We start from the raw sequence: 24,463 nt of genomic DNA on the forward strand, positions 1-24,463 counted from the left end.
ACTCCGGGAGTTGGTGATGTACAGGGAGGCCTGGCGTGCTGTGATTCATGGGGTCACAAAGAGTTGGACATGACTGAGCAACTGAAGTGAACTGATGTTTAATTATAGATCACTTTGTAGAGAAATGACTTCTTAAGAGTATTGAGTATATCTCCATTTTTGTTAGGGTTGAACACTCTTAACCTTTTTTTTTCCCCCTTTGGAGTTGTTGTAAATGGTCCTGATTTAAAAATTTGGGTTTCCATTGTTTACTGCTAGTATATAGAAACACAATTGATTTTGTTTATTGTTATTGTATTCAAGACCTTGGTAAATTTACTCTTTAGTTATAGCAGTTTTTTTGTTGTTTTCCTTGTGATTTCTCTACAGTCAGATTGTCCATGAAGAGAGAGTTTTCTTTCTTGCTTTCCTGTTTGCTCAGCTTTTGTTTTTCTTCCCTTATTGCACTGACTAGGACTTCTGGCATGATGTTGAATAGGATTGGTAACTTTAAACTTTGTTGTGCTTTGTTTCTAGTTTTAGAGAGAAGGCATTCAGTGTGTCACCCTAAGTAAGATGCTAGCTGTGGGTTTTTACAAAATGCCCCTGTGTTGTTTTCATTCCTTTCCTTTTCTTTTTGTTGACTTCTGCATTCAAGAGCTCTCAAGAAGGATGTGAAGCTCCATATCACTGCTTCATTTTTCATCATTTAAATTTCTGCTTTCTCCTATCCTATTTTAAAGGTTTATCCAGATTTTGTTTTCCATTCTTTGTTCCTGAAATTTTTTTTAAACATCTTCATTAAAAAAAAAAAAAAAATCCGCTTGCCTTGGAGTATTTTCCTGTTTTATATTTATATAATTTTCTTCTGTTTTTCTTTCTTGTATTTATATAAGTACAGTATACTTGTATAGTTAAAAGTGGTTTTTTTTCCCACTTCTTTTTTGCTTCTTTTTTGTTTTTAATTTTTACAAAACCTTGTGTCAAGGGCTGACTTTAAATAGATCACAATGAGGGAGCTGCTGTCCTAGGTATGAAACCCTGACCTAGAAGCAGGTCAGCTACAGATGGTTTAGCACCAAGTTGCCCATGAACGCATGGTGTGTGATGGGCCAGGGGGTAGCCACCTTTCTGGCCATGCTTTGTGTCCCACGGTGAAGGGCTGTCCACACCAGACCCCAGTCCCAACGTGTGGTGTGGCACACTGTGCCCCAAGGGATGCTGGGTGTGGAGACAGGCTTGCTTAGGATGACTGAGGCTCCCGGGGTGCAGCCATATCAATTGACCCGGGGTCGGCTTCTGACCTAGAAGTGATCATAATGCTACAGATGGTGGCTTCCCCCTATTGGCTCTTCAGCCAAGCACATATGCCAAATGTCTGAACCTGTGGTTCCTCTCCTACAGAGCGGGGTTACCATGGCAACAGCACATCATTAGTAGAGTAAAATTTACCTATCTCATAACAGTCTAAGCCCAACTCACGTTCCATATTAGTGAGTGAACAATCCAACACTTGGTGAATCCTGCCTCTCAGTGATAGGAAGAGCTGACAAAGAAGGATCAAAAAGCGACATTGCTGTGAATGCTTAGCCACTGCAAGCCAGTTATCCCTGTGTTAACTTTTCTGACACTTCCTGCTTAAAACCCCAAAGGTCAGAAGGATGTGAAGCTCTGCTTTCAGGGTCTTTATTCATACTGAACATCAAGATCAAGCGAACTCTTGCCCTTCTTCTCCATGGGAGGTTTCTGTCCTCCCTGAGCTCATCTTAGGACTCTTTTTTTCACTTCCAATAGTAAGTCATTGTTTAATATCTTCTGGATGATAGTTTGTTACTCTTTAAAGAATAATATTTCTTCCCTGTGTTATGTTGTATTACATTAACTTCTGTCTTAAGAAGTGGTTTGATCAGTTGTCATACAAATTATGCAAAAAAATAGTTGGAAGAGCGTGATTAATTGTACATTGGTCCCTGAGAATGTAGAAAATTACCTTTTGCCAATACAGAGTATATGAGAGGATAGCTAATATCAATGCATTATTTTAATGCCTTCAATGCTTAATTAAGATTGTATAATAATAGCAAACATCTCTTGTGTTTATTGTGGGCCAAATATTCTACTCAGTGCTTTATAGTAATAGCTTGTAAAACTCATTAATAATTCTAGTTTATATTTAAAATTAAACTGAGACTTAGATTAAATAACTGATCCATGGTCAAGCTGCTAAATAAGTGGTAGAGTTGGGATTTGACAAAGTAGTTAACATTTCTAAACCACTGTGTTATTCTCCCACCTAGATGTTAGCAGCAGAATTTTTCTGTCAGGCATTATGCACAGTGGTTTACACAGTAGGTATGTGTGTTGTATTTTTGAAAAAGAAATAAAACTTGAAAGTGTGCCTTAACTGTGTTAACCCAAGTGGTCCATGGTGAAGCTGAGATGGTAGTCAGATTGGCCCCTTTCTTAATTAAGCCTTGTTCCTTTTATGTCATGGCATCTCTTGCAGCTATAATGTTATCTTTTTTTTTTTTGCCCTGATGACTATTTAGGATATGGTGACTAAAATAGCCATAGATGAAAATAAATCATGTCATATATTAAATTATAACAAAAATATATGGCAGTAGTTTACAATGGGCAAAGATTGTATTTACAGAGACTGATTGTTGTTTTACAGTAATTTAGAGGGTCTCATGAACTGTCTGTGCCATGCTTGCAGTGGAACATCTATGTAAGTAATTATCAATTCAGAGAGAGTCAGATTCAGTTAAATAACAAGCTAAAAAATCAAAAAGAGCTTATTTTTAATTCAATTTTTTAAAACACCTCTTTCATCTTCTGTTACTTAAATCTGATAAGTGAGAAGCTGATTAAAAATTAATCTGATAGCTTTTTGCAGGATATGATTGAAAGGATTTTTAAATTTTATCCCATCTCCTTTTTTTTTTTTTTTAATACACTTTGTCTTAACCTCTTCAGAGACTGAAATGTTACCACAGCTTGTTGGAATTTGTATTCTTCCCTCTTTCACCAGTGTTGATTATGTTAGCAGTGTCCTTCTACCAGGGTTTTCTGTTTGATTTTTGTTACAATGCCTGTGTGGTAACAAATTTATTGAATTATGAATACTCTTTCAGACAGAACTTGAATACTGTGTTTAATTTTAGTCCTAAAATTCTGGTAAGAGTTTCTTTATGTATATTCCTACTATACAAAATGTAACCTATATGTCAAATATTATTGAGACACATCTCTTTTTTTTTCTGAGACCTTAAGGAAAATAATTGAGTTGTTTTATGATTTAAAAAAAAAAATTTTTGTATTAGAGTTCACTTGTTCCTTAGTAATAGATTTGATAATGAGAAATATATTTAAGGCATATTTTTAGCACTGTGAGTAGCCTGCTCTTTAAAGCCTACATATACCGATTCTTTTTCTTAAAATGCAGTTGTATATTTATTAGGGAGTTTTTAAAGATATATTTGACAGTTGTATTTGCTTTGAATGCTCAAAATGTGTGTAATGTGATTTTCTCCTCCTGTTAATAGTGTTCTTAACTTTACCAATTATATGACAAATTTATTTATAATATTTACTCATCTCATTATAATTCATCATGTCTTCTCTCATGTTCTTGAGAAACCTGCATTTAGAAATGGATGGGTAATGTTCTTAAGATAATAATGTTCTAAATAGTCTTTTAAAAAATTCTCTTTAATTCTCTTCCCCCCATTGTAGTAAGATTTACTTCACTGTTAAGTTTAGCAACTAATTGTTTGCTTTATTAACTGTTAAATATCTGTTTTTTAAATGCAATATAAGAAATTAGAAATTTCGATTTGACCTTTTAAAAATTTGATGAATTCTTTTAGTTTTATTGTTTTCTTTAGTATTCGTGTTTCATTTCTTTTGGAATTCTAAGAATGGATGAAGGGCTTTACTATAAAGAGAACAGAAAAAGCATACTTCATAGAGCTAAATCTAAATATATAGCTATGAATGCATATCTGAGTGCTTTTTTCAAGATTTATGTATTTATTGGCTGCATTGGATCTTAGTTGCAGCACATGGGCGCAGTAGCTGTGGTGCACTGGCTTAGTTGCTCTGTGGCATGTGTTCTCTTAATTCCCAGACCAGGAATTGAACCCGCATCCAGAGTCCACCTGCCAGTGCAGGAGATGCAGAAGACAGGGTTTGATCCCTGGGTCAGGAAGAAGGATCCCCTGGAGTCTTGCCTGAAAAAATCCCATGGACAGAGAAGCCTGAATGGCTACTGTCCATTGTGTTGCAAAGAGTTGGGCACAACTGAGCGACTAAACATACAGGCACCCCTTAACCGGAAGGCAGATTTTTAACCACTGGACCATCAGGGAAGTCTCCTTTTTCAAGATTTAAATGCTTCTTAACATTATCATCTGCATTTATAGGAGAGGTATTTTGTTGTAATTATATCCATATACAAGTCAGATTTCTCCCTCTTTGTTACTTTAGTTGTTGACATGTTAAGAATCAAAAGAAAACCATAGTTTTTCCATGTGCTGGAATTGACTGAACGTCAATGTTAGGTTTAAATGCTCCTATATTCATTTGCTGTTTTTTATTGAAATATAATTTACCTGCAAAAAATGCAGATATTTTAAATGTTTAGTTTGATGAATTTCAGAAATTATATATGTCCTTTTAGTCATTATTCTTATCAAAAGAGGAGAAAATTTTCATCACCTGAAACGGGTCCAGTTTTAATTTTCTCCACCTTCATACTCACTTTCCATCACAAAAAAAATTTTTTTTATGTTCTTAGTCTTATTAATAGTATAAATGAATTTAAATAAATGTGTCTGGTATAAATGAATTTAAATAAATGTGTCTGTATAGTATCTCTCAACATAATGTTTTTTTGGATTCGTTTGTGTTGTTAGTTGTGTCAGTAATTCTTTTGTTGCTGAGTAATATTTCCTTGTATGAAAACAATTTGTTTATCTGTACTCCTGTTGATGGACATTTGGATTGTTTCCAGCTTCTGGCTATTATGAATAAGAGTACTGTTAACAAATGGCAACCCACTCCAGTATTCCTGCCTGGAAAATCCCATGGCCAGAGGAGCCTGGTGGGCTACAGTCCATGGGGTCACAAAGAGTCAGACATGACTGAGTGACTAACACTTAACATTTGTGTACAAGTCTTTTTGTGGACATATGTTTTCATTTCCCTTGAGTAAATGTCTAGGAAGGGGGTGATTGACCCTTTAGCCAAATCTAAGGCTTTCTATATGAGTTTCAGCCACCCCATGCTGCATGGATTGGGAAGAGTCATAAAAATATAAAAAGGCAAAGGAATGTGAATCTGTCATGTTGTGTGGATCCCTTCCCTTTAACTTCTGCTTGCTTTTTAGTTATTCTCCAGTGCCTTCAAGTCTCTCTTTAAGCTAGCTTGTTTAGAGGTTGTGCTTTGTATTTGCAAGGGAAGTTTATGTCATATAAACTATTTCCTACCATTATCAGATTAGGAACTCCAGAAGTGCTTCTTTTAAATTGTAAGTCTTATTCTGTCCCTCCTCTGTTCCACATCCACCAGTCTTCCCATGTTGCTTATGATAGAAGTCCAAGTTCTTACAGTTGCCTTTAAGACCCTATGTGATCAGTAACCCCCTCTTGGTCTGCTATCTTGTTGACCTTCACCTGGCTCACTTGGGATAATTTTATTCTTTTTACCTCAGAAGCTCTTGGGTGTTCATGTGGTTGGCTTCCTTATCTTTTTCAGCCCTGTGCTCAAATATCATGTTTATCAGTGAGCCTTCTTGTAATCATCATAGTGAAAAGTGCTTCTACCTTTATGGTAATCTCTTACTTCATTTTTTTTCTACCATACTTATTATTCTTGTCTGACCCACTATGCATTGTACTTACTTTATTTTTTTTTTATTGTCAATCTCTACTACTAAACTATAAATTCCTGAAGGACAGGAATTTTTGTCTGTTTTGTTCACTACTGTATTTTCACTACTTTAAATGACCCTTGGGACTTGGTTCTCAGAAATTGGTTGTTGGCTGAATAAATGGACAGTATCCCTGCTTTTACAAATTGTGCTATTTTGAGGTTCTGTGTATAAGGTTTTCTCTTAAAGAGGAATATCTGTGTTTATAGGTGGAGGAAAGAACAGTAAAGAGAGAAGGGTATGGATTATATTTTGTGTTTCCTAGTCCTCTTTTGGAGAAGACAATAGTACTCCACTCCAGTACTCTTGCCTGGAATATCCCATGGACCAAGGAGCCTGGTGGGCTGCAGTCCATGGGGTCGCTAAGAGTCGGACACGACTGAGTGACTTCACTTTCACTTCTCACTTTCATGCATTGGAGAAGGAAATGGCAACCCACTCCAGTGTTCTTGCCTGGAGAATCCCAGGGATGGGGGAGCCTGGTGGGCTGCCGTCTATGGGGTCGCACAGAGTCAGACATGACTGAAGCGACTTAGCAGCAGCAGCAGCAGTGCTTTTTTGTGTTTTCAATTTGGTGTACTTGAAACTTTTTGTGGTTCATTTATCTCATGATTCTTGAGTTTCACTGGAAACCATATTCAGTCATTTATATTTTTCCTCTTTAAAAGTGGGAATGTATATAATAAGAATTGCTTTAGCTTGGAATGAAAATTCTCCAGGGAAAAAAGGTGATGTCATTAGCTGTTGCTGCAGCAATCAGTGTAAAGAACTTTAGATCTAAAAGACCCTTAATCAGTCTAATTTGAAACAGAAATGTGTTCTATGCTTTATAAATAATTGACTAAAACCAGAGCCATTAACAAATTAAATAAAGATTTTACTAATGCCAAAGAACTGGGCTATTAGCAAAATTACTCTTATGTCATAGTATTCAAAGATGTGCACTTGCTAAATAGAATTGATGTACTTTTTCAGAGTGTGCCAATAGTGAGAGCATTAGTTGAATGACATTTCAGTGTCCTCAATCTTGTACTGTTGTGTTATATATCCATGGTTTGCAGAGGTGGAAAACAGGCTGAAAGATAATTCATTGATGTTTTCCCTCATCACCTTATAACTTGGATATGATGACCAGTTAAGGTATTTTGGCCAAGTCTGTGAGTCAAGGAATATAATTTTAAGTTTCATACCACCCTAGCAGTGATGCTATGTTGACTTTGGTAACTTGGATGTGATGACTAGTTAGGTATTTTGGCCAAGTCTGTGAGTCAAGGAATATTGTTGTAAGTTTCATACCACCCTAGCAGTGATGTTATGTTGACTTCGGGAGCATCTAAACTTGAGGGTATAGGTTAGAGAGTATCCCTATGTTGCAATATTTGTAATGAAGCATTTATACCTCTTATGATGTCAGTACTGAATTGCACAGTGGTCATCTCTGAGATCCTGACCTTGTCTTTGTATGCTTATAGATGTTACAGCGTAGAATTCTTTCTCAGGGAGGCTAGTAGTAGTGGGGCTTCTTTGAAGCTTATTGCCTCCCCTTCTTGCCAATGACTAAAGGATGGCAAGGAAGTTGAAGATGTTCTCTGAATGCATCTATACGGTCCTCTGTTACAGCTTTTCGTATATTTCATCTGTCTGTTAAGAAAAAATGTTGTGTGTTGTTGTTCAGTTGCTCAGTTGTGTCTGACTCTTTGTGACCCCATGGACTGCAACACGCCAGGCTTCCCTGTCCTTCTCTATCTCCTGGAGTTTGCTCAAACTCATGTCCATTGAGTCGGTGATGCCATCCAGCCATCTTGTCCTCTGTTGTCCCCTTCCCCTTTTGCCTTCAATCTTTCCCAGCATCAGGGTCTTTTCCATTGAGTCAGTTCTTCCCATAAGGTGGCCAAAGTACTGGAGCTTCAGCTTCAGTGTCAGCCCTTCCAATGAATATTCAGGACTGATTTCCTTTAGGATTGACTGGTTTGATCTCCTTGCAGTAATAAATTATAATTTACATAGTAAAATCTATATCCTTTTAATTGTACTGTTCGGTGAATTTTGATAGAGGTATATCTATGATATCATTGTCATAATCAAAAGGCAGAGCTTTTATGTCATTCTCAAAAGTTACTTCATGCTCCTTGGCAGTTCTTTCTTCCTCTAACCCTGGCCCCAGGAAACCACTGATTTGCTTGGTGATGTTTGTTGGATTTTTAATCCATGGAATCATATACATGTACTTCTCTCTGGCTTTTTCCAGTGAGTATGATTTTGAGGTTCATTCTTGTTGTTGAATGTGTTAATAGTTTGTTCTTTTTTTTTAAATCGTGGGTTGGTATTTTTTATTGCATGGTATTCTATTATATGAATATATCACAATTTGTTATCCATTCACCTGTTGATGGTATTTGTACTGTTTTCAGTTTGGGGTTATTTTGAATAAATCTGTTAATATTCTCATACCTTTTTATGGGCATATATTTTCACTTTGCCTGAGTAATTTCTTAGGGATGGATTGACTGAGTTGTAGGGTCAGTGTGTATTTAACTATGAGGAAACTGCTAAAGAGTTTTCCAAAGAAGTTATGCTATTTTACATTCCAGCCAGCAATTTTTCACATCCTGGCCAACACTTGGTATTGCCATTCTTTAAAATTTTAACATTTTAATGGGATAAGGAGATTGAATATCTTTTAATTTGTTTATTGTGTTTATGTGTTTATTGGTTTATTTGTTTTCTTTTGTGAATTATGTATTACAATCTTTGCCTGTTTTTGTAGAGTTTTTTTTTGTCTTATTGTGGTAAGAATTCTTTATGTAGTTTGCATACAAGTCCTTTGTCAGGTATATATATGTATTGTGAATATTTTATTAGTCTGTGGCTTACCTTTACCTTGAAGAACAGAATTTTTAGTTTTGATGAAGTCCAGTTTATAGCCTTTGTCTTTTATGGTTCATTCTTCTATGCTGCTGCTAAGTCGCTTCAGTCGTGTCCAACTCTGTGCGACCCCATAGACGGCAGCCCACCAGGCTCCCCCGTCCCTGGGACTCTCCAGGCAAGAACACTGGAGTGGGTTGCCATTTCCTTCTCCAATGCATGAAAGTGAAAAGTGAAAGTGAAGTCGCTCAGTCGTGTCTGACTCCTAGCAACCCCATGGACTGCAGCCCACCAGGCCCGTCCGTCCATGGGATTTTCCAGGCAAGAGTACTGGAGTGGGGTGCCATTGTCTTCTCCTTCATTCTTCTATGGCTGTCTCTAAAATCTTTGCCTGTCCTAAGATCACAAAGGTTTTCTTTTCATGTTTTCTTCCAGAAGTTTGATGGTTTTAGCATTTGCATTTAGGTCTGTGATCCATTTTGAGTTCATTTTTGTGTGTGGTGTTTGTTAGGTGTTAGTCGCTCAGTCACATCCGACTTTTGTGATCCCACCAGGCTCCTTTGTCCATGGAACTCTCTAGGCAAAAATACTGGATTGGGTTGCCATTCCCTTCTCCAGGAGATCTTCCCCACCCAGGGATCGAGCCTGGGTCTCCCACGCAGGCAGATTCTTTACTGTCTGAGCCACCAGGGAAGCCCATTTGTTAGGTAGAGGTTGTTTTTTGTTTTGTTTCTTGCAGATATCTAGTTGTTCCAGCATCATTTACCTTGGTGCTTTCATTAGAAGTCACTTCGTGAGTCTTTAGGTCTATCCTTTGCCTTTGTCTTTATTGCTGTAGCTTTATATTCTTCAAGTTAGGTAATATGATTCCTCCAAGTCTTTGAAAAAAAAATTGGTTTAACTCTTTTAGGTCATTTACATTTCCATTTAAAATTTAGAATCAACTTGTCAGTTTCTATTAAAAAAAAAAATTCCTGCTGGGAGTTTAATTGGATTGCCCTAAATCTGTAGATCACTTTTGGAAGAACTGACATCTTAGCAATATTGAATCATTAAATTCATGAACATGGTATATCTCTCCATTTATTGATATCTTCTTTAATTTGTTCAAGCAATGTTTGTAGTTTTCTAATGACCAGAATTTTCACAAATTTTGTTAAAGTTATCCTTATGATATAGACTGAATGTGTCTCTTCAAATTTCATATATTGAAACTTCACCCCCAACGTGATAGTATTAGAAGGTGGGGCTTTTGGGAATTAATTAGTTAATAGGAAGGGACGTAATCAGGGAGATTAATGCCCTTATAAAGAGAGAACTCCCTTGCCTCCTTCTGTCTTGTGAGGATACAACAAGAAGTCTGCAGTCTGGAAGAGGGGCCCTCACCCAACCTTCCTGGCACCCTTATCTTAGACTTCCAGGCTCCACAACTGTGGGAAATAAATGCTTGTTATTATTAAGCTATACTGTCTGTGATATTTTGTTTTAGTGGCCTGAACAGACTAAGACACTGTGTATTTGCCTGATTTTGGTTGCTACTATAGATAGAATTTCATTTTTGTAATTTCCAGTTGTTTGTTTCTAGTATGTTGAAAACTGCTGATGTTTTATGTTAATCTTTTGCCATAACTTTCTTGAAATCAGCCATTAGTTTTAGTAGCTTTTTTGCAGATTACCTAAGATTTTTATGTACATGTTATGGCAAAGTTGTTTTTGCATATGCTTGTCTTCATCACGTGGCCTGGAGCAGAGATTTTAGTTTGATGATTTTTATGTTCCCAGCATATGTGATGGTATAAAGGTCAGGTTCATGCTCTTCTGATTTTCTCCTTTCTGGCTGCATCTTTTAGTCAGTCATACTCATTACTGTCTTCTCATTTCCACAACCTCTAAGTTTTGTATTGTGCGAGGACTCAGTCCCCAGTGCTCTTCTCTTATTCTTTTGTACTTGCCTGGCAATCACATTCAGGCTTCTGAGTTTAAAAACTATTTTCTAATAAAACATTTTTTTCTCTAGCCTATTTGATAATTTCATTGGATGTAGAATAGGCATCTCAAACTTAACTTTTAAAAAATGAACCGCTCTTTGGATTGTTCCTCTTGAAACTGTTCCTGTAGTTTTCCCGTCTCAGGTAATGGTTAAGTTTTTTTTTTTTTTTTTATTTGCACAGGTCAAAATGATCTAATTTTGCTATTATTATTTAAAAATGGATAGAAAACCAGGGTGAAAGTATGGTTCTACTGAAAAGAAGCATAGGTTTCATCAACTTACAGAATTCACATAAAGATGGGAATCTTCTGAAAGCGACAGGCTTTTTTTCAAACTGTATGCTTGTTGAGTTAAGGCTGATATCTGATGTAGATAATAGTTAAGAAAACCACATATATAAAATGCTGGAGATTGATTTGTCTTAATGCCAAGGTATTATTTATTTTTAGCCATTAGGGATTGGAATTTACTTCATTAGTTTTTGAATTTTAGATATTCCTCTGGTTAGAACAAAAGGAGGGAAGCACTTCTATTCCTTCTGTTAAATTACTTGGTAATTTAATCCCCATTTACACTTTCATTGTATTTGCAAATTTGTTCTAAGTTCTAAACAAATAGATTTTTTTTTTTTGGAATCTGACTTTGTAAATTGGGCATTGCCAGCTTAAAGATGGGGAGTAAAACTTGGCATCTCCTGGAGGGCCTCCTAGTGACAGGTTGTTTAAAATGTTCCTGATTTGATTAATGGACCTAAATACCTGATTTGATTAATGGACCTAAATACCCTTCTTCATTTCTTCGACAGTGTTTTCTTTTGAAGGAAAAAGGTAAAAATTTGAGGTATAAACCTCAGTGCCCCTATTGTTCACTGGTTTATAGTAATAGAACGTTTCCAATAAAATGTACTTCTAAATTGATGCTGTCGTCTTGTGTCCTTTGGCAGACTCTGTAGGTACATATATTGCTTAAGAAAATAAATCTCTTATTGATTGTAATGGAAATACTAGAAACTTCTCTATTTTAGACAAATGTAAAAGTACTCTGAATCTGTTATTTTAAAGGTTTAATTATATACACATTCATATACACATGCCATTATTGAGGGATCATAATTATGACCTCTTATACATTCATAAATTGATTTTCCCAGCAGGTATTGCTTTCTTGGTGATACAGGTTTATAAGGAGAAATGCTTCTAAAAGCTAACCTTATTAAGCAGATTACATTGAACTGAAAAATGCCCTTCTCCCCTGTATGAAAGATTTAGAAAAAGTGCTTATTTTATGTTTCATTCAATGTGTATAATTTTAGAAAACACAGAATAAACCAACTAGAATTTTTTTAAAGTGGGGAATTTCCTATAATTAGTCAGTAGATTGTATAGGAAGAAATCACTGAGGTTAAGAGAAGTGGTCAAGGAAATTGGGGAATAAGTATTTAGCTAAGCTTAAAAAATAGGCTACTGTTCTTGTATTAAATGTTTAGTCAACTTCCAGTTTTTACATAAGTATAAATAATAATGTATAGTTTCTGTAATAAGCCATATATATATTGTATATGGAATATCTGCTTATAGTATTTACTAGTTATAAATGTGGATTATAGCAACAGAATATAGATAGTGCTTTCTCTTTTAGCAGTTACAGTTCTGTTTTTATGTATTTTCATGATTTATTATAGTAAACAGTAATTGTTTCATGAATACACACACACATAATTCCTAAAACTCATTTCAGTATTTCTGAGCAATATTTTTCCTACTTTAGATGGCCTGACCTGTTAGAGGTTTAGTGGGTAATAAAATCAATATGGAGGGTTTTTGAATTAGTATTTTAAAAGTGAAATTTAATAGAATATATGTATCATTGCTCTGGGTAAAAAATTGTCTTGTGACGCTTTTGTATATTTATATCAATTTGCAACATAAAAAAGTGTTTCTTACTATGTGATATGATCCAAGCAGAGGCTACTATTATAGGAAACCAGTAGTTAAAGTATGGTGATTAACTTTACGTTTTCATTTTAAGAGAGTAATTTTGACTGATTTTGCATGTACTTGGAATTGTGATTTACAAAGCAGTTACCAGAAGTTAAGCTTGGAGTTGTTACCTGGATGTTAGAGGGAGAATGAAGTCTTTATACCTATTTTGAACTGACATCTTAGTGACATTGTCAGATAATAAGTAATGTAAGCGAGATGCCTAAGAACTATCATTTAAACAGTTTTGGCATGGGTTAGAAAACATTAAAAATATTAGTGGCTCATTTTCCTTGTGTTTTATGTTATGTAGGTGACATTTCAATGTACAATGTTGATTAAGGTGGAAAGACCCTCAGATTTAAATTTGGATGTGAGATGTCTAATTATATTCAAATGATTCCTGGTATTTTAATGTACATATGTTCGATATACACAATACAGAATTTTCTTTTAAATAGAAGCAATGTAGTTTAGCTAACTTAAGTAAAAATTCAATCTAGATTTTGTTTCCTATGTAATTAAAATATTGATAACTTTCGTATTTGTTTCTTAGTTATGCGTCTCAGATGAATACTTAAAGTGTACTATAACATTTTCACCTTGATAAAAGGCTTTTGTTTTATTCATATTTATATCACCAGTGTCTATTATAGATCCAGAAAATAATATATGTTTTAACCAGTTTAAGAAATTTCTTCTTTCTTCAACTTTTCTTTGTCTTTTAGGACATTGATGTTTTTCAAGTGTACATTCCTCTTGTGTCTATCTTTATATTTTCTGTTAGTTTCTTCAGGATCAAATTTAGTTATACTTTGGCTAAAAATGTGAATGGTATTTGCAGGATATCACACCTGGAGGCACAGCTTGTCTGTTTGCCACTGCTTGGTGATGTTAATTTTGATCTCTTGGATTTAGATGTTTTGCTTTTTTTTCTACTGCATAATTATTTTTTTCTTTTGTACCTAAAAAGCAATTGTGGGCAAGAAGCTTTGTGACTATTCATTTCAAATCAGACCTTCTCCACTTAAATTTAGTATCCATTGATGATTTTTACTAGAATTAATTTTTGTAACTTTTGATTTTGATATAATTTCTGGCTTAGAGAAAAGTGGCAGTAGTAACAAGCATAAGGAGCCTCCATCTACTCTTCTCTTCCCCAGTTGTTTACTTTGACACATTTTATCTGTAAAATGGGGATAATAAGAGTAGTGCTGGTATTGTCTCCTAGTTTCACTGGAGAGATTTTGTTAGGTTTGTTTTTCTTATTGCTCTGTGTAACTGTAAAATATTAAAAAAAAAAATTGTAGTTCTCCTTTATTCCCTCTTCATTTGAAGTTTCTGGATACTGCTCTTTTTATATGAGATTTTATGTATGGGTGTGTGTATGTGCATATGTCTACATATGAGCGGCTTAGTGGCTGAACAACAACTACATATTTCTTTTTTTAACTTTTTAAGTTACTGTTTCTTGTGGGCATGGGATGAATGCTTTTAAATCACAAAACAATAGAAAAGGCTCTAAAATTTAAGAAAGTCAGTCAACAATGTTTGTAGTTATGATGCTTTTATTTATTTATTTTTTTGGAAAAAATATAGCATTTAGTGATCAACAGATACAAGACATGCACAGGAATAAATACAAGTAACAAAAAACCAAATGAATTTTTTTTTAAATTATTTCTTAAAATATAAATTTATTTTAATTGGAGGCTAATTACTTTACAATATTGTATTGGTTTTGCCATACATCAACATGAATCCACCATGGGTGTACACGTGTTCCCCATCCTGAACCCCCCTCCCACCTCCCTCCCCGTACCATCCCTCTGGGTCATCCCAGAGCACCAGCCCTGAGCATCCTGTATCATGCATCAAACCTGGACTGGCTATTCGTTTCATATATGATATTATACATGTTTCAATGCCATTCTCCCAAATCATCCCACCTTCTCCCTCTCCCATGTTATGATGCTTTTAAAATTACCTTTGCTGGTATTTTTTATTTGCTTCAGTTCAATTCAACATATAGAGTGTCTACTCTATTTAAAAGATACTATTAAAAATACTATAGGAAAAATTAGGTAATCAAAATGCCTTATATTTATAATGCTTTGGAGTTTCCAAAACAGTTTGAATATGCATTTTCTTATTTAGTATTGCCAATAACTCAGGAAAAAAGCAGATAATTCAGATAGATTTATTTCCACTTCCTATGAGGAAACTGAGATCTTGAAAGATTGTGACTTAATTATTAGGGCCACCTAGGTAGTGAGTAGTGGCTTAAGTATGAACTAAAGCATAAGCTTTAAGTTCAGTGATCTTAATTGCCCCATCCCACCTCTATGCAGTGACTAAGTATACATTCATTTGTGCAAAGACCTGACCATAGTGGGACCATATTTTAATTTATTCACTTAATATTTATCTTTGTCGTTTATCTTAAGTGCTTAAAGGACAGGTATACGATTAGTTAAATGAGATCAAAACAGCGTCTTATAGGTTCATATGAATACCTACAGGATGTTTTGCAATTAAGACTGTGTATCAAAATGCTTGGATATATGAGAGTAGTTGTGTCGTGTTTTTTCCTGTTATGTTGGAGAATCTATTGCCTGTAGATTCTGTTGAAAATAATTGTTGTTCAGTCTGCTAGGTCGTATCTGAGTCTGTGTTTACCCCGTGGACTGTTGAAAATAGTAGTGAGCTGGTGTTAGAGACTGTTTTACTATAGTTAGTATTAAAAATCAGTACATTACGGATCCTTGCTTCATATGTACCATTAAATTGATTTTTTTACTTATGGTATTATGGATTATGTCTCTGCAGTATCTTTGCTCTTTTTACCCATAACCTCTTAAAGGTTCAGTGCCAGGAAGAACAGAACTGTATCTTTATTTTCTCATCACATCCTCTCTCGAATAGATAATACTTTCATTGCTCTCTTTCCAATTTGGCTTTGAGTCATTGCTGTGATTCTAGCTGTTGAACAGTCTTTCAAGTTAGCAATTAGTATTCCAGTTAAGTAAAAATTGTTTTGAGTCTGCCATTCTTACCAGTGTAGCTGAGGTAGTTTCAGTAAATCAATGACTAGAGTCGAGTTGTCAGAGGTATATGACAATTGCATGTCACAAAACTACCCTAAGTATTGATACTTTGGATTTACTGGAAATAAGATTTAAAACTTTATACTTATAGTTTTGATGTTGGAAAAATCAGTAATATGTCATGTTCAATAAAGCTGCATTTATGTTGCTTAATATTTTGAAACTTAAACTGCTTTAGTCTCTTTGCTGTCTTTGCCTTCCTGATTAAATTTTGCTGTTGTGTTAATTAATAAATTCAAAGGAAGTATTCTAATTAGTTTCTGTCATAACTGGGAACCATAGTAGGTTAGAATACTTTGGAAAGCATGATAACACCTGCTCACTAGTAAGTAGATATCAATTCTTTTTCTGGCTCTCTTCCCGTCTCACTAACTGTGTCTAAATGTGTGAACCTCTTACCATCTGGGCACTTCAGTTTCCCACTAAATTAAAAAAAAAAAGTTTTACCTTGTTCTACTTATTGCAAAGAGTTTTGAAAGATAATGGGAGGTCATTTACAGTAGTTATCACATATATATGCTATAACTATTTTTAAACACCATTGGCTTTAAAATACACTGTTTTAAAATAGTAATTTACTGTTTAAAAACCATTGACTCCTTTAGTGTATTTCATTGCCTAGTCTCAGAACTTTTATTTTTAGAACAGAATGTATTTAAAGACCAGTTTTAGGCTTGAATTTGACAGGCATGGCATGAGGCCAATCTAACGAGCCCAAAGGGAGAATGTGCAGAGCGTGCAGGTTGAAGGAGCCCAGGAACTGACTTTCCGCAAAGTCCAGGCTATCCATGTTCATTCCTGCTGACTGGAGATTTGCTTTAAGTTGAGTGTTTTCTTCCTTCTGTACCATCTGATTCCAATCTACACTTGTCTTTTGTAGCTCGAGACGGTTGGATGGCAGCTTAACCTTCAGATGGCTCACTCTGCTGAAGCAAAACTAAAATCTCCTCAAGCTGTGTTACAGCTCGGAGTGAGCAATGAAGATTCGAAGGTGAGAAAGTATCCCATTGAAATGATGTATTTTGTTTCCTACGTCTTGTACTTTATTGTTGGCAGGGTCTTTGCTCTCTGGATTGAAAATTAAAAAATAATTTAATTAAAAGTAGACAAGGATTAACAAAATGACAGATCTTTATTTGTGCAAGTTTTGATGTCAGATTTACACTTCACTTTTTTTATTTGAGAAACCAGATTTGCTTACAAGGTGGCGTTCTTGTAAGAACATGTTATAACATATTCTTTTGAATTCTGCAATGGGAAAAAATTGGTGGTAGTCATAATAAAATTACAATTTTAATGTTTTAGGTATTTGTGAATATTTCTGGTTTTGTGTTTTAACCTGCATACATATGGCAGAGGGAGTATTGTTGTCCAGCCAATGCCTGGAATATGAAGGTGACCTGAATTGTGTTTGTGTATGTATAGTATGTTTGTGGCTATGTTTAAATCTCAGCTCTTACAAAATAGAGTTTTGGATTAGTTTTATACTGCATGGTGATTTCTTCCTTAGTATTAATTTCAGAAAACTTCAACATGTTATCAGAGGTTAAAGAGTTGCTATGGAATAGTTTTTATTGTTACAGCATTTAAAGAAATGTATATTTCACATGTCAACCAGAGCTATTTTTACATACATATATTTTTTACTATAATTGAGTATCCTTAATAGCGAGAAGAGGGAGTGACCTTTTTTCCTCAAATAAATGAAAATGTTCATTTTAAGACAAGTGAAATAGAGGTGAGAATGAGTTAGGAAGATATGAAGAAGAGATTATTATGACTGTATGTGATCGGATAATAATGAAAGAAATATTGTTTATTGAAATAATGGGCATTGAAGGGTGTGTATATTATTATTTATTTGTTAGCACTTTCACTGTTTATTGGGTTGCCCAGAAAGTTCGTTTGGATTTTCCCAGATGAACTTTTTGGCCAACCCACTATTATGGATTGTATGTTTCTGTCTTTCGTAAGAACTGGCATAAGTGCCTATCTCTAGTTACATGTCAACAGAATTTTGAGGCATTTGAGTTGGATCTTAAGACACACAAGCACATACATACATAAAATTTGTTAATTTATTACAATGTTTCCAAAGAGTCATTTCATTTCACACATTTTCACCAGAAAATAACATAAATGTAACAATTAAGTGTTGAATTGACTGGTATGTTAAATATGCTCTGCAATTTAGTAGCTGTCTAACCTTGGGCAAGTTACCTAATCCTTATGAATTTTAGTTTCTTCATCTGTAAAATAGGAATAGTATTTTCTGCCTCACAGAGCTCTAAGGAAGATCAAATACTCATTGTTTGTGAAGTAAGTACTTATGTTCTATAAATGCTGGCCGCTGCCATCTTCATCATCATCACCACTAAAAGTTTTTTTGGGCTAATGAATAAATAAATCTCTTTGTTTTAAACCAAAGCTGTTACCAATTTTATTTCTTAAGGAAATTAACCTTTCCTCTTTTCTTTCAATCTTTCTCCCTTTTATTTCTTGATCATGTTTTTCATATGTGTGCTTAGTGGGCACAGGGAGGTAAAGGATGGCCTGGGAAGTCCTTTATTTTTTTTTTCACCCTGTGAACTAAGGAAAACATTCCTTTAGGTTTAGGGTACTAATCTGGAGCTCACTGGTATGGACTGGGACTGCTCCATGAGGGAAAACATGCACCTATACATTCACACACACATGTATGTGTTCTCCAATGTACCTTCACTTTATTTCTCATGACTCTTGTATGTGAAATCTGAGTAGCTATGTGGAATTTATAGGTTGGAAGGGTACTGTCTTTGACCCTCTATTGGGTATCTTTTAAACATCATCACTTTGGCAGGGATGGACTTTGGGATGCTTGACTTTGGATTGCTTGAGTCCTCCCAGCTTCTTTATTATGTCTTCAAAATGTGTCTGTGTCAGTTACATTTTTAGGCAGTAGGCATGAACGAGTAATGCTTCAAGTAAGACAGTCAAGTTTTTAATTCATATTATTCAGGAAATTTCTACATATGTGAGATCCAACTCATTTGAGACATAGGCTTGAGTACATTTGTATTTTTCTGTTTGTTGCTGTTTTAAAATTTTGAACAGACATTTGATTACCCATAGGCTAAGTTGTAGGGAGAAGGCAATGGCACCCCACTCCAGTACTGTTGCCCGGAAAATCCCATGGATGGAGGAGCAGTCCATGGGGTCCCTAAGAGTCGGACACGACTGAGCGACTTCACTTTCACTTTCCACTTACATGCATTGGAGAAGGAAATGGCAACCCACTCCAGTGTTCTTGCCTGGAGAATCCCATGGACAGAGAAGCCTGGTAGGCTGCAGTCCATGGGGTCGCACAGAGTCGGACACGACTGAAGTGACTTAGCAGCAGCAGGCTAAGTTGTAAAGAACCCTCCTGCCAGTGCAGGAGACCTAAGAGATGCTGGTTTGATCCCTGGGTCTGGAAGATCCCCTGGAGGAGGGCATGGCAACCCACTCCAGTATTCCTACCTGGAGAATCCCATGGAGCCTGGTGGGCTACAGTCCATAGGGTCACAAAGAGTCGAACACGACTGAAGCGACTTGGCACTCATACACATGCATGACTTGTACAGCTAGAGAACGATTTCATTAACAGGCGCCTGGGAAGAGAGCTGCAGCACACAAATATACAAGTTATTTTCTTTTTGTATGCAGATTTAAGTGAACCTCTTTGTCTGTATTGCCTGTCTCTCCTGTGGCATTTTTATGGATTTGGCCCCTATTCCTTATACCTTGTAAACAGTAGACATGTAATGGAAGGTACGGTTATGATCAACCTAGATGGAAACATGCCCTCTCCACGTGATGTGTGCCCCATCTCTAAAGGGACAGTGAGCTACCACACCACTGTGCCCTCCATGAACTGATGCTGGGAGGCTTTGCTTTTTCTCCATGTTTTTATGATCTCTCATTCTGTTCTTTTTTCTCTTCTGAAATGAGAATTCGGAAATTCTAGACAGGTTAGAATATTAGGTTAAAGGAACTACGAGTATGGAATGTGTTTTAAATACCAGATTGGTTAAAGGAAGGGAGAACTTTTATTAAAAGGAATATTGAAAGTTATCATTGGTTAGTGTATGATGCAGAGTATCATGAAGAACAAAGTTGTCGTGCTTAAGAAATTGTCATTTTTTTTTTTTTAAAACAGGAAACAGGTAAAATTCTTTCATATGTATGCTTTATAGTGTAGTTATTTTGAAAGTACACATTATTAAAATAATTCTGAGAGGATTAGAATCAGTGCAAATTATAAGAGAATATTTTGGTAGTATTTACTTTTAATCTGCTAAACTGAAAACTTACTGTAATTCAGTGTAAAGTGTGGTTTCTAAGAATCTCTCTCTTCTTCCCTTCCAACATACACATGAAAAGGGTAGCCTGCAGTGAAGTTTTAATTGCTATCACTTGAGATAACATTGTTGTACTGACCTCCTTTCTCTTAGAACATTTCTGTCTCAAGGCTTTCCTGTTTTGCTACTAATTTTATCATGGAAACTGGATGATCCTAGCTTTTCTTATAGTATGTTGATAGATATTCTAGTCGTTTTCAGTTAATTTTCATAGTGTTTGTCTATTGCATTTAGCAAAGTAAGATTATTTTCCTGTTCCACACATAGCTCAAAACAAGTTTTCTGAGTTTTTTGGCTTTTTTTTTTGGTTTATTTCATTAGGGGGCAGTAGAGCTCTTTGCTTACCTAATCTCTGGCACTCAAAATGTTATTTGAAATAACATTCAAAGTAATTTGTGAAGTCAGTAGTTGTGGGAAATGCTAAGTGTTTACATTTCTAATCTGTATATAACAATAGAGTTCTCTTGTTTCCATCAACAAAATTAGTGCCTGTTAATCAGATATGTACAGAACAAATAAATGAAATCATTATGATTTCAATGTTTGCTAATTTATATGTGATCATTTCCCAAAATGAAATTTATTAAAAAGCCTTCCACACTGTTGATTTTTTGGTTACCTTCTGTCACTTGTATTAATTTCTTTATGAGAGAAGAGAATACAATATTCCCAAAGATAGTTGAATGACTGTATTAGAGTATAACTAATTCCAGACTAGTCATAGACAGTTGAAATTTCTTTGTTTATAGAGAATAGCAATTTATACGTAACAGATCTGGTAATTTTGAATGGCATCAGCACTTTAACTTTGAATATCCTAAAAACACTAAAATATTTGAATTTTATTGTTAATCTTTCATTTTCCTCAGTAAATTTGCTGTTGAGAACAATCATATTTTGTTAATACAGCAATTCTAAATTCTTTCTGTACATCTTTTAAGAAAGAATCCTTGTGTTTCATTCTTTTTTTCTTCTTTATTTTGAAACAGCTGAGATAAAATCATATTGACAAGAAAGCTTTCTAGACTTTTATCTAACTGTTCAGTTGGATTGTGCTCACATTGTAGAAGGTTAATTATGATCTCCAGTGAACTTAGGACTTTTAATACTAATTTTAAAAATTAGAGGTCTTCATTCTTATTTGCAAAATGTATGACAAATTCTATTTAGATTGAGAAAAGGGGGAAAAGCCTTTTTTTAGTGCTTACTCTATGTAGATGTGGGCTTGCCTCTTTTAATATTTAAAACATGTCTTCCACGAATAAATTCTTATTATTATCTGTATTTTATAGATAGATGGAGAAATGGAGACATGTATAATTAATTTATTTTCCTAGATTATTCCTAACTAATCAATAAGGCTTCCCTAGTAGCCCAGTCGGTAAAGTATACACCTACAATGCAGGAGACCTGGGTTAAATCCCTGGGTCAGGAAGATCCCCTGGAGAAGGAAATGGCAACTTACTTCAGTATCCTTGCTTGGGAAATGTCATGGACAGAGGAGCCTGGCAGGCTGTAGTCCACGGGATCACAAAGAGTGGGACATGACAGAGCGACTAACACACAATAAACAAAGTTGGGATTGGAAGCCAGGCAGTTTTATTTCTGAGTCTTATGCTATACTTATTGCTAGGATACTGTATCATTTTGCTTATTTAATAATTTAACACTTATCCTGTAATATGTATATATGTTTCAGGGTGTTGAGGGCTTTTCTAAAATGCAGTGATTGTTTTATTATTGTTGTTCTTCATGAAGCTATAGTTATGTGGATTCTAAATTTCCTTTGCATTTTCTTTTTATTTGATTAAGTTGAAACAATCTTACACTTAAGTCAATGAAAGACACTAATATATTCCTTTGTATAGTAAGTAAGGTTGTATGTTTTGATGTTATCCCAGTCAGTAGAGGCTGTAGGTATTGACAGACCTTACTGTAAGGGCTGTGTGACATCATTGATGTTGATGTGTTATGAGCAAAGAAATAGGGTATATCATTAAAAACACATCCTTAGCTGTGTATATATCAGGTTTTTCAGTAAGAGAAAAGCATATGTGGTTCAAATCATGAGCTCTTTGTATTAGAAGTTTATTTTGATTTCCTTAAGGACAGTGTTCATAGTGACTGATTTTGAAGGACCTTCAAATTTTTCTGAGCTGCTTTGATAAGCAGGTCTAAATTTTACAAATGCTGTATTTTTATTAATATATGTATAGTGAATATGTTTCAACATATTCTCTTGATAATTTAAGTTCATTTTTTCTCTGTTACAGTAGATGTACATATATTTATAACTGACATTTTGGAAAATATAGGGAAAAAGCCAGTTAAAATCATGTATAATTCTAGAACCCACTTCACTTTTCACCCATAGGCTTGTTATTTTTGCTGTATGACCTTCCAGTTGCTTTTTCTTATACCTTTGTTATGAGTGATTTTTAAAAAAAATAGTGATGCTTTCTTTTGGTTTGGGAAAAAGAATTGAAGTTTTGTTATTACTATTTAATACTAGATGTGGTATGAGAAGATAATCACTTTCATCAGTCAGAATTTTTTCCCTTTTTACACAGTATACTATCTTACGATCTGAAAAGTTACTCTGTAAAGTCTTGGGTATTTTACTCACTGATTTTGACCAGAAATTTATAAAATGAGCTTTGTCTAATGAGCAGGTTTGTATCAAGATACTAACTTTTATTTGTGTCATTTGGGATGGTTTTATTCAGGGTTCATAAAAATTTTGAGATCGGTCGGTGGTTTTACTTTTGACATGAAATGATTGATGAATATTGCTTATCTTTTTAAAAGATTTTTTGGGGTCTTTTTTAATTACCTAAGTTGTAATTGTTTATTGTGAAAATTTTAGAGATATAGAAAGAAAAACTCAGATTTACCATGACTATGCAGACGTCTTTTATTTCAGTTTTTGTTCAATAGATACTTTCTTTTGCAAGTCTTCTTTGATTTTCTATTCTGCTTTTTTCACTTAACTCTGTAACAGATCTTTTCCATATTCAAATGAATGAATGAATGAATAAAGCATCTTTGGAATTTATGGTTATTCTTCAGAAGTATAATTGCTGGGTGAAGGGTCTAAATAAAAAAAAAAAGATCTGACTATAATTAGATAATAGGCTTTTCATAATCATTTTAGGAGCATTTTAGGTTGCCTTTGAGAGATTTAAAATTTTCTAGAGAAAGGTATAACATTACTATCTCAAAAAGAAGTTCTTTGATAACTAGTTAATTATTATACTTTGGATAATTTTAGGAGACCAGTGAAAGCCCAGGTATTTTTATAATATTATAGAGCCCTCTCATTTATAATTTCTTTATTCCAATAGTATACACATTAAACAAGCTTTTGTTATATGTGTTCTATATTATTAAATAACATGTGGAAGCAATCTTATGAAATATTCTAGCAGCTTAGAGAAAATAAAACAGCCCCTGTTTGGTAGACAATTGAACATGTACTTTGGAACAAAAAAAAAAGCTTGATTCTTTGAAATCATATTTACTTATTTAAATATTTCTAAGACTTTGTAGCTCTAGTTTTCTGATTCCTAATTTTGTTTTCTATCCTTTTTCATTGTGATGAATTTCTCAGTGATAGTATCCTTTAAGGTGTCATGTTTTCTAAATGAGAGCAATACAGAGATGTCTTTCCTCAATTTAGTGGTTTTTTTTTTTTTTTGGCTTATTTTTAAGTTTCCTGATAATGTGACTTTCTAAAAGATCTTAAGTATTCAAGTATATTGAAGTATTCACATTATATGTGTACAACTCCTTGATATCACAAAATGAACCCCTTTGTATGTGTGTGAAGAGTGTGTATGTGTAACCCTTTATCTGTATTTTAGGCTGCCTCATGGAAAGTCCATATTTATCCATAATAAGACTTTCTAAGCTAGCAAAAATATTGTTTTAGACACTATATATCTTTGAGTGAAAACAAAGTATTAGTACAAAGAGTATGGTGATAGTTAGATAAAAATGTCTTGTAGGAGTAAATCCTTTTAAAAAAAGAATACCCCATTCATGCATTTCATAATTTTAAAAAAATCATCTTTTTACTGAAATTCTTTTCAAAAATTTTGTGAAATTCCAAAGTAGGGAAACAAATAGTATTACCCTCACTTGCCTTTCCTAGCTTCTGAACCTCTTTATTTTTTGAAATCCAGTGGCAATTGATAATTGTAGAATTCCTCGAATATAGTATGTTTGAG

At 34.5% G+C, this 24,463-nt stretch overlaps 1 protein-coding gene across 1 annotated transcript in view; it reads left to right on the forward strand.

Moving 5' to 3' along the window:
* Positions 1-24,463, forward strand: part of COMMD10 (COMM domain containing 10) — a 189,234-nt gene that overhangs the window by 12,867 nt on the left and 151,904 nt on the right. Inside the window, exon 5 of the mRNA XM_010846594.1 lies at positions 16,736-16,846. Within this exon, the coding sequence (XP_010844896.1) occupies positions 16,736-16,846 (111 nt within the window). The remainder of the gene's footprint in view (positions 1-16,735; positions 16,847-24,463) is intronic.

This window comes from Bison bison, unplaced genomic scaffold (assembly GCF_000754665.1).
Source record: "Bison bison bison isolate TAMUID 2011002044 unplaced genomic scaffold, Bison_UMD1.0 scf7180017864238, whole genome shotgun sequence".
Lineage (NCBI taxonomy): Eukaryota > Metazoa > Chordata > Mammalia > Artiodactyla > Bovidae > Bison > Bison bison.